This window comes from Nicotiana attenuata, chromosome 11 (assembly GCF_001879085.1).
Source record: "Nicotiana attenuata strain UT chromosome 11, NIATTr2, whole genome shotgun sequence".
Classification (NCBI taxonomy): Eukaryota; Viridiplantae; Streptophyta; class Magnoliopsida; order Solanales; family Solanaceae; genus Nicotiana; species Nicotiana attenuata.
Genome location: NC_031999.1, coordinates 2363485 through 2375020, shown reverse-complemented (window position 1 = coordinate 2375020; position 11536 = coordinate 2363485). Strand labels below are relative to the sequence as shown.

The following is an 11536-nucleotide window of genomic DNA, read 5'->3' as shown; positions in this document are numbered from 1 at the left end:
TGCATTTCAATAAATATCTTGTTGAGCTTGATCGAACAACCTTGAATTCAAAATGGCCTTTAATTGCTATATTCGAAAAATATTTAATTATACTCTTCTTTTTGTCAAATATTGATCCCACTTTTATTCATCCAACGAAGCATTTTCTCTTAATATTATAGTTGGGGATTCTTTTTGTTTCGACTTTGAGCTTCGTCTAGTTAGTTGAGTAGAGGATTTTTTTAGCAACTTCTTCTATTACTGGTGCACTCTCTAAGACTTAATTACCCAAAGCTTGTTGGTTGTCAATCTCTATAATGCTTTGTCCTTCCACTTGAATAGAATTAAATATTTGAAGCACCTCTTCAATTATTGGTTCAGGTTCAACCACATCTATTTCCATTATCTGTTGGCATTTGTCTTGATTGTCTTGTTGAGTTTCTATATTGACATGTTCAAAGGTGCTTGTAGAGACAAAAACTATTTCCGAAGCATCAACAATGAAACGACAGCCCTTGAAGAGTGAATGACTTTTTAGTAACTCTATACATGTGTGGAGATTTAAATCTTTGGATACAACCATTCCCTTGCTAGTTCCCAGGTTGATATCAAACCATATCATTGCTTCAAACTTGTCTCTATCCAATTCAATTACTTCAAAGACCTAGTTGACGAAATCTTCAAATCGAATTGACTTAGGTACTAGAACAAGCTTTGTTTGATGATCCAGAGAGTTATAGTCTGCGGTCCATCTACCATTAAAAATAACTATAATACATATTGTATCCATCGTGCAAGTCAAGAAAATGGGAAATTCAGGACACTGTGTTCTTAATATTTGCGCAGTAGTCAAGAAGTTAATGACACGATGTCCTAAGCTTTATCAGTACAAGTTGCAAATACAGGACACTTTGTCCTTAATATTTATACAGCAGTCATGAAGTTAAGAACACGATGTCCTAAACTTTATTAATACAAGTTGCAAATACAGAATACTTTGTCCTTAATATTAATATATAAGTTATGAAGTTAAGGACACGATGTCCTAATTTCTAAACTATATCAATACAAGTTGCAAATACAGGACTTTATGTCCTTAATATTTACACAGTAGTCATAAAGTTAAGGATATCGTGTCCTAAACTTTATCATACAAGTTGCAAATACAGGATACTTTGTCATCAATATTCATGAAGTTAAGGACACAAATGTCCTTAACTTTATCAATACAAGTTGCAAATACAGGACACTTTATCCTCAATATTTACACAACAGTCATAAAGTTAAGGACACGATGTCCTTAACTTTATCAATCCAGAAAAAGAAAAAAAAAATATCAAATTTCTTGCATCTTATTCTCCAGCAACCAAATAAAAATCCACACATAGATATTTGAAATTTTAGGACAAACTGTAATTTTATGATAAAATTTGGACGAGAAAGTTGAATACTCTAGTTTGAAATAGGAGGAGAAAGCTTGAGCGATCACAAGCAAAGTTGGGCAAAGTTCTGTGCAATCACAAAAAGCTTATTTACGTTCTCTATAGGTAAATAAGTTGAGCGAATTTATCACCTAAATAAGGAATGTAGGTTTCAGCAAAATTATTATAGCAGAAGGGTATTTCGTCAAGCGTGTAAAAATTTATTAAAGTAGTGGTTAAAAACTAAAAATATTTTAAACAGTAACTTAAAATAAAATCTTATTAGTGGCTAACAGTGCACGTACCCTTTAATTTGCACAGAAGATATTTCTCACATTATTCACGTGGCTGGTTGGAAACTGCACACTTGTTTCAGTGAGATTAAAATTCGAAAAGTCACCTTATAAAATACCAGAAAACAATAATACTCCTAGTTGCAACTCTCACTACCCCTCTTATTAGCAATGCTCCAAAACCCAATTGACTAAACCTCTCAAATCTTGTACTACAATGGAGAACATATACGATTTTTCCACCATCTCTTCAATTTCTCAGCCTAAGAAAAATCTTGGATTTTCTTGGACTGTGACTAATTCCGCAACTTCAGTAACAAATGGGAAAATTCTCTCTTTGACCAAGTTCAAGAATTTGAGCACTGTTTCGTCTACCTTGAAGCTGCAGTGTCAAAAATCAAGACATGCATGTGTAGTGAACTCAGTCGCAGGAGCTGATTCATCTGTTGAAATGACAAAAGAGGAAAATAGGGAGGCTGTGAAACCGGTTTACTCTTCTACACCTTCTAATCGTCCTCTTCGAACTCCTCATAGCGGGTAACAGGACTACTAATCCATGCCCTTCTTGTTTTTGATGATATAGCTGAATGGAATTGATATATAACAGTAGTTGTCTAAAAAAAGATTTGAAGCACCCCATCAAATTTATGTGTGTATGATTTTTTATTGAAATCCATGCGATTTTTGATGATTTTTAGGTGAATGATACTGAAATATTACAGTAATTCTCTCAAAAAAAATTTGATTCTTAAGCACCCATCAAATATTAGATATTTGATGTTTAATTGAAATCCATGCCATTTTTGATGATTTAGTTGATGAAATTGAAATATAAATACTCCTTCCGTTCCAATTTATGTGAGGTAGTTTGACTCGGTACGGAGTTTAAGAAGAAACAAATTTTTTATTTGAAACTTGTGGTCTTAAAAGCTTAAGGGGTCGTTTGGTTCGAATACGGCTTATGCCGGGATAAGTTATGCCGGGATTAGTTATCCTGGTATTGTTTTTTATCCGCTGGTTGGTACGTTGTATTAAAAATGACAATTGCATAATTTCTAAGGAGAAGGTATAAGTTATCCCAGCACTAATTACCCCACCCTCTACAAGGTATAAGTTATACCGGTACAAATTTTAAATCCCGGGATAACTTATACCAGTTTTGCTAAGCAAACAAAGTATTAAGGTGGTATTAATTTTGTATACCAGCACTATACCTTCTTATACCTCGTACCAAACGACCCCTAACGGTAAAAGCTTTTGTGGGGCCTTCAATTTGTGTGACTATAAAAGCTTGTAAAATGGTTAAGTGAGAAGTTCTGTTTCCAAATATAGAAATATATCATTCTTTTTGGAACAAATTAATAAGGAAAGTGTGTCGTATAAATTGAAATGAGGTGAGTACTAAATTTCTCAAAAAATTGACTTTTAATTGAGATCCGTGCCATTTTTTATGATTTAATTGAATGAAATTGAAATGTAATAGTAAATTCCTCAAAGGATTTGATTGTTAAGCGCCCATCATATTTATGTGTTTGATCTTTAATTCCAAATATGAGAAAGAAAGTTGCTTGGAAAGAATTGGAAAAATGCAGTATTTGTTTACTGAGAAGAGTGGAGGTGTGAAGTAATCTGGAGTTAGAATTTGCTTTTTGATATTTAGAGTGGAATATAGAAGTAGGATGACCCATTTGTGATAATTTACTTTGTAGTTTGGTCATTGGTGCAGTATAAGTCATGTTATTTTGATGTCTTAGGTACCATTTTGATGGAAGTAGCAGAAAATTCTTTGAAGGTTGGTTCTTTAAGGTATCAATTCCAGAATGCAGACAGAGTTTCTGCTTTATGTATTCTGTAGAGAATCCTGCATTTCCCAAGAAATTGAGCAGCTTTGAGGAGTTGCAATATGGTCCTCGGTTTACTGGTGTGGGAGCTCAAATTCTTGGTCCAGATGACAAGTATATTTGTCAATATACTCAAGAGTCTTCAAACTTCTGGGGAAGTATGTTCTTACAATTTTCTATGTGATTTTTGTTATTTTGAGCTGGCAATGAGTTTCTGTGGTACTAGGACTGAAGCCCCTCTATCAAAGTGGATTATCATCTCTTCTCATGCGTAGTAGTAGTTCAGTAAATGAAAGCTATTCCTGTCCTTACCTTTCATCTTTTTAGCAGAAGAAGGTTTCTGTCTTCCCTTATGAATTTCCTTTGAAGTTATTCAGAGCCTTGTCATTTTAAATCAGTCATATTAGGAATTTTCTCGGTGTGACCAATTTCACAGTGTGCTAAAACCACGAGGATGTTCTCTACTTATGATTTCTCTCTCTTATTTGTTCTAGTCACATCTTTCTATAATGAGGATTACTTTTGAATATAGCATGCAGTTTTACCTTTTTATATCCCACCAAGAATCGTCTCTTGTCGGGAAAAGGACTAGTATTGTTTTCCGCAATGTAGCATGTTGTTGTGTTCCGTTTAAAATTTTCCCTATGCTCTAACGGATAACAGTATGTTATGATCAGGTAGGCATGAACTGATGCTTGGGAACACCTTCATTGCCCAAAATAGTGCTAGGCCTCCAAATAGGGAAGTTCCTCCGCAGGTCTCTACCTTACATTGTCTGCCCTCAGTTAAACTTTTAATCTTTTTCCCTTAAGTAATATATTTTCAAAGATCGCGTTTTTTAACAATAAATTATGAGTTTACAGTTTGGACATTGATACTGCATCTACCTGCCTTACTTAAGTAATCATACAATTATACTAACTGGTGACATTTCCTATAAGAAAACTCCACCATTCACATCCCTAGTATGCCCTATGATTGACCTTATGTCTTTCTAATGGCTTGTATAGGAGTTTAATCGTCGGGTTGTAGAGGGTTTTCAAGTTACCCCACTTTGGCATCAAGGAAGTATTTGCAATGACGGGAGGTACTTATTTCTTTGAAGTTTCTTGTGTTGTTTTCAATATGCGTATTCTCTTGAAACAGAGTGGAGCAGAAATCAAGTTCAGCAGCATTGTTTGCTTCAAATTGTTATGATATTCTTTGAGTATTAAGTATTTCATATCCCCTTCTTAGGCTACTTAATTCTGTATGATGTAAAGAAATTGATATACCGTTTCTCCTTTTACTTTCCCTCACTCGAGAAGCAGGGAATATTGCTTCTTTTCTTGGAGAAGATATGTTTTTTCAGTTCAATACCAAGATGGTGCTGTATTTAACAACCCTAGGATCTTGTATTCAACATTTAATAACAAGCATATCAAGGTTGTAGCAGTTATACTGTTGCACAAAGCAAGGATCTTGCTGCACATCGTAATGGACCAGAATGGAGTTCTCATTATAGTTGTTACTAGTGTATTATAACTCTTCAGCAGCTCTTTTGCCTTAATGCTGTAAATTATATGCTACATTGCTGTTGTCTTTCTTTTCAACCAAATTTCTCCTCTCATGAATCAGACAACTTTGGAGGAATACATCGACAGCCCCTTAAACTTGCAACTATATTTTACTTGGACACTCCAACTAATGCCTGTTCCAATTGAACACCTGAACCCATGACAAAGTGTGCCTATTAGACACTCCTTGGGAAGATTTTAGGGAAATGACTCTTGATTTTCTCTTTTTAACGGAGCAGGTCTTTATTTAATGGAGCAAGAATTGTTTTTAATTGATTAGGTTCTTTTTAACTGACTGATCTTGGTTTTCTTTGTTATAACAGAGGCTTATATTTGATGTGTGTAATTAAAGTAGTGGGGCATGCTTTAATTGGTTAACTTATCCACGCAATGGGTTCTTAAGAACACGCGCAGAAGCTTTTCCAAGATTGAGCCGGAAGTGTCTAATAGGAACAGTTTGTCTTGTCTTCAGGTGCTCAATTGGAACACGCCTTAATTCAAGGGTCTAACTAAAATATACTGGCAAGTTGAAGGGGCTGTCAATGTATCCCGCCAACAAGTTTTCTTAACATTACCTCCAAAAGAAAAAAGAAAAAAATCTTAACGATTGCCTTGCCCATACCTTATAGAACAGTATCTGGTCCTAGGTTTCTCCAACATTAGATATTATCAACAAGTTCATTAAGGATATGTTTGGCCTTTGTTATCTTGTAATTAAGGTAGATTGAGTCCTAACATACTTTCTGCTTGAAGTTTGGGAAGAAGAAAATTATATTTGTATGTTATTTTTTGTACGGTTATCATATAGGTGCTGATCAATTGGTATGACTTAACTTGACAGGACAGATTATACTGAAATTGTGAAAACTGCTAGCTGGGAGTATAGCACGCGACCCATTTATGGATGGGGTGACGTTAATTCAAAGCAGAAGTCCACAGCAGGATGGCCTGCTGCTTTTCCTGTATTTGAACCACATTGGCAAATATGCATGGCAGCTGGACTTTCAACAGGTAATATCTAATTCTTTTCCCAGCTTTTCAGTTGGGCTTCAGCTTATCAAGCATTTTCTCTGCTCTTATTTCATTTCATGGAGTTCTCTGTTGTATGAGTTGGAAGTTTTTCATTAATCTACCCTCATAGTTTTTCAGTCTGATCTCTTGGCCCCAGTTTGGACTTATAAGATCCTATACGCCTCTTTACATCCTCCTTTCAGTCCTCCAATTTTTCAATTTTACCATGTCATCAGGATTAATACGATAAACTGGATCTTATGATCCTTTTATTTAAATTGTTATCTCCAAAAACCACGTGACGGATATGCTATTATGAAATCAGATTGATCATTTGACTGTTTTTTGAAATGGGTAACGGTGTATTAAAACATCAGCACAAAGGAAGTGCTGGAATCCATATTTTACGGATTACAAAATGCAATATCACCTGCACATCAAATCATTTGACTGTTTCTTTTGAACTGTTTACTAGCTGGCGTAAAAGAAGAACTCTTTATTTTGAAAAGCATCCTAAGTCCATCTAGGGTCACCCTGAGACCCTATTGAGAGTCGCAGAACTGTAGGTTTGGTATTTGACAAGTATAAAATAAGAAATAAAAGAAGGTTGGTATTTTGGACTATGCTGTAGAAACCAGATCCATATTTCATGTACTTTAATGATTAGAGTTGAAATGCAAATATTTATCAGCTAAAAAGTGGAGTGCAATGTTCTGTTGTTTGTTTGATAAACATAAAAAGGAATAAGAGGAAGCACCTAATCATGAATTTCTTCTACCAGGCTGGATAGAGTGGGATGGTCAGCGATATGAGTTTCAAAATGCTCCTTCGTACTCTGAAAAGAATTGGGGTGGTGCCTTCCCAAGAAAGTGGTTTTGGGTACCTCTTGCCTCCTTCGCGTCTCATTTTGCAGAATATATTTCAGCTTCTTGTTTGTGTCCAACTTTTTTAAGAATTATGAACCATTTTGTATACCTTGTCTACATTATTTTTCCTGTCTTTTTTTATCACTGGTTTTGGGATTGGATATTTGGCATTCAGGGTATATCCTCCATGAGATTTCTGAGAGGTAAACTCGGCTAAAGAATCAATGAACTATTTGTTATTCAATTAGCCGATGTGTCAACTTAGATCTCCTAAGTTCTCATGAAACTCTGGAAGGGAAAAAAAAAAAAAGAAGGGTAGGTGTGAGGCTGAACAGACTAATGTTCAAAGCAAACAATTAGTTCATTAAATTGTAACGTCACTTTCTACTGCTGGAAATGCAATACGTCGTTATTTTCCTTTCTCAGTTTGCATTCAATCTTTTTAATTACAGGTGCAATGCAGTGTCTTTGAAGGTGCGATTGGAGATGTTGCTTTGACAGCTGGTGGTGGATTAAGGCAGCTTCCTGGATTGAGTCAGACTTTTGAAAATGCTGCTTTGGTACTTCCCTTGCGAGTTTTGCCCTTGTTTCCCTTCTCTCTTCATTGGTTACCAGTTTTGTCGAACTTCATTTGAGCAATGCATTCAGACGAGGAAAGAGATAGTATTTCATGCTGTATCTTGAAAGCTTATACTTTGCTAGTTTTTGCTTTACTATGTAATTTCACTACCTTTATTAATCCTTACATTTAACAAATCCTTGCAGATAGGAATTCACTATGGAGGTATTTTCTATGAATTTGTTCCATGGAATGCTAGCGTTAGTTGGGAAATTGCTCAATGGGGTAAATGGCATATATTTGGGGAGAATGAGACACATACAGTAAGTTTGCATTTTGAGAATATAACTCCTTTCCGATATCTTGCATCAGTGCTGAAGCCAATTTGGCATTTTGGTTTGTCTTTACCAAATGAAAATTAATGCCCTATTTAAGTCCCAAAAGACCTGAATTTCATTGATCAGAATAGGAAGCTGATTAAGTGTGTTTGTGGTAGATGCATTAGATACCTAATTTGGATATGTAACTTGAACAGGTAGAACTGGAAGCAACGGCGGAAGATCCTGGTACCACATTGCGCGCTCCCACAGATGAGATGGGTCTCGCTCCTGCATGTAGAGACACGTGTTTCGGTGATCTAAGGCTGCGGTTATGGGAACGGAAGAGTAATGGAAGTAAAGGAAAGGTACATGTTATTTTGGGGCGTACTTATCATATTTGGAAGTTAAAGTAGAGATGCATGAACTTTTTAGGGGTCGTTTAGTTTGGAGATAAGTAAACTTATTTCCATATACTTACAAAACAAAACTTGATCAACAACTCTGTATTAGAATACCTGAAACTAGACATTTGAATTACAAACGCCGATGTAACTTATATTTGAATTTGGTGCTATGTTATGCGGGATAAAACGCAGAATAAGAATAAATGTATTAACAATAATGGATAAGAATATTTAAAGACAAAAATGCTCTTAAATTAGGGAATATCTATATAACAATACATGTATTGTTATTCATCGCAAAAGATTCTTGCATTATAAGTTATCACATAACAATTCTTGCATTACTATTCACTGCATAAGAGATCTCTAAAATTCATATCATCCACTTCGTTTGCTTGCTAAGCTTGTCTATGACTTCTATTTTTGTTAAATTTGGGGATATTTTCCTTCCATCCAAATTACTTAGCTTGACATTTCTGTTTTGTGATGTTCAGTTTTTCACTTAATATAATTCCACTAAATGGACAGGTCTATACAATTTCACTGGTTTAATAACTCCCAATTTATTAAGCAAACAATTCAAATCTGTTAAAGAATGACAATGCTACATATATTACTTTGGTGGTCTGCTCTACCAATTAACATATTACTGTTAAGGTTCAAACTCCTTATCCTCCCAACCAGTAAAATTTCACTTGTTAAAAGGGACCAAAAGAGTACCTTGATTTAGTTATTTCATACTGCATTGCATAACTTCTTCATATTTTGATCCAGTTGTCGGCCAACATTGACCCAGCAGCCATTGATCGCTTTTCTTTTATCTTCAATGACGTTGTTGCTTTTTGTAGGTTATTTTGGATGTTACAAGCAATATGGCAGGTCTAGAAGTTGGGGGAGGACCATGGTTCAACACATGGAAGGGAAAAGCACAGATGCCAGAAATTGTTACTCGAGCTATTAACGTTCCTGTGGATTTGGATAGCATATTCGGCTTGACTCCATTTCTCAAACCTCCTGGCCTGTAAGCAACGCAAAAGGCTATAGTTTGTTCTTGAATACATTTTGTAAGTAGCATCATCTTTCCTTTTGACATCTCTCAAGTGGCACCTAACAGTATTTCGTGTGATGTTATGTTATTGACCAAAATTAGAGGAAAAGAATTTGCGGTTGTAGGTGATTTTATTTATATATCGTGGTAAAACATATTGTTACCAAGGTAATCTTGTCCATCACGGTGGGGGCAGATGCGCTCAAGTCAAGTACTGTAGATGGAATTCGTACTTTAAAGTTTCAGATTGTTACTCCTATGCTTCAACAACTAAGGGTGTGTTTGGTACCTTGGAAAATATTTTTCTTGGAAAATGTTTTCTTAGAAAATAAGTGGTTCTTACTTATTTTCTAGTGTTTGGCTAGATAGCAGAAAATGTTTTTGAAAAATATATAATTTAGGTAAACATATATGAGACGAAATGGGTAAGGGCGGGAAGGGCGATCGGTCGGGGTTTACGGGCTAGAGTGGTGGTGGCGATGTTGGGGGGTGGCAGGTGTTAGGGGCCTGGCTCTTTGATATCGGGCGTGGCACGACTGTGGCAAGGATTGGGCGTGATGGCCTTGCCATTGGCCTATGTGCGGGCAAAACGATCATGCGGACAACGAGGGAGGCATTATCACACAGGCTGTTGTGGGCAAGTATTGGCCAAGGCCTTGGGATCATGCTTGGCAAAGGGTTGACAAGGCAGTGTGTGCAAGTTGGGGCGGCAAGGCAGTGTGGGCAAGTTGGGCGGCATGGCATGTCATGCGCGCCAAAATCAGTGGCACGGGCATTTTGGCTTGTGGCAATGCTAAGGGCGGGCTAAACTAAGGTAAAGCAGTGCGGGATGATGGCAAAAGCTTTAGATAGCTAAGGCAAGGCAGTATGAAGCAAAATACAAGCAATGGAACGGGTTAAACAAGGGTTGACATGGACAAGGCAGAAACTCAACCAAGACGTATGCGGGAAGCGGTGGCGTGGGGCGTGTGCACAAAGTCATGGCGGAAAGTTACGGGCATGACATTGGGGCAGAGCTATGTGAAAGGACCAAGGCTGGGCGCAATGCAGGCCTTGGGCGTGCAGGAGCTAGCCAAGCAAAGATGCACATTCAGCGAACGTGCCAAAGCAGTTGGCGGTTACCTTTTTGTAACTGTTTGTACCCATGTTGCATTATGCTTATATTCATTATCATTTTGTGTGTATCATGGCCTAAGTAGTTGGGGTGTCAACTACAAGTTAGGAACTGATTTAGCCTTAGCCTGCCAAGTGGCAAAAGGTATAGACGACAAGTATCATTGTGTTGTCAAGTCCCGAAAGGCTGCCTATGTGCTATAAATAGGTGCCCTTGGTCTTAGTCAGATTAGTGTGCGAATTTCGTGTGAAATTCAGAAGGGAAACAAGAGTGAAACATGAGGTTTTCTAAGTGTTTCAAAAGGACTAAGGCTAGGCATTAGGCGGGTCTTAGTGTTGGCTAAAGAACGACTTTTGTTCTTTGTCAAGTAGGGTTGTGATCGACTTGTGATCATAGCAAGTGAGGGTTTCCTTTGTGTGTTTTGTGATTAATACAAAGGGTTTGTTATAGATAGAATTTTATTTATGGTGAATGTCTATATTTAGAGAGATTCTAGGGTTTATTACTTGGTGGATAAGTCACCTTCTCCCTATAAATAGAGGGTTCTATTCCATTGTAATTCATCCCAAAATCAATAAGAATTACTCTCTCCCTCTCTTTCTCTGCAATACTCTTCTTCTTCTTTTATTATTTTATAACACGTTATCAGCACGAGACTCTAACCAATTGAGTAGAAGCTTTAGGATTGAGCATAATGATTGTCAATTATTCCATGAACTTCCTTTACGATAAAAATTCTGGATTTCATGTAAGTATTTTACTTTATTTTTCTCTTTTAAATTCTTGAAATTTTATAATTTGATTTTATATACAAGCAAAGACAACAAGGTTTGATTATAACTCTAATGGAGTTCGTAAGAAATTATAACCACTTGAAGTGGTAAAATTTCTATGTCTTGCCATGATCAAATTCATGTATGATTGTGGGCAAAGAATTGAAAATCCGTCCCATTGAATTTGCTCCATTCTCATTCCCTTAAGAGAATGTGATAGCAGTATGTGATAAGTCTGAAAGAAGACAAAATTATTACTATGAATGTATCAATGGATATGGACGTGACAATAGACGAAATTATAATCGTCATCATTTGTGGTAGTGAGAACAATAAGGATTCTCAAAATAA

At 36.3% G+C, this 11536-nt stretch overlaps 1 protein-coding gene across 1 annotated transcript; it reads left to right on the top strand.

The window, feature by feature from the left end:
* LOC109234037 (tocopherol cyclase, chloroplastic) lies at positions 1819-9470 on the top strand. The gene is made up of 10 exons (XM_019399859.1): positions 1819-2230; positions 3448-3692; positions 4212-4291; positions 4545-4621; positions 5932-6101; positions 6883-6980; positions 7420-7527; positions 7733-7849; positions 8062-8211; positions 9099-9470. Exons 1-10 carry the CDS (start codon positions 1911-1913, stop codon positions 9273-9275), a joined length of 1542 nt encoding a protein of 513 aa, XP_019255404.1. The 5' UTR covers positions 1819-1910; the 3' UTR covers positions 9276-9470.

What these genes read in the sequence shown, in the direction of transcription:
- LOC109234037 (XM_019399859.1), top strand. Translation starts at nt 1,911, where the DNA reads ATGGAGAACATATACGATTTTTCCACCATCTCTTCAATTTCTCAGCCT. An exon ending in CTTCGAACTCCTCATAGCGG is followed by an intron (nt 2,231 to 3,447) that starts GTAACAGGACTA and finishes TTGATGTCTTAG; the next exon opens with GTACCATTTTGATGGAAGTA. An exon ending in GTCTTCAAACTTCTGGGGAA is followed by an intron (nt 3,693 to 4,211) that starts GTATGTTCTTAC and finishes TGTTATGATCAG; the next exon opens with GTAGGCATGAACTGATGCTT.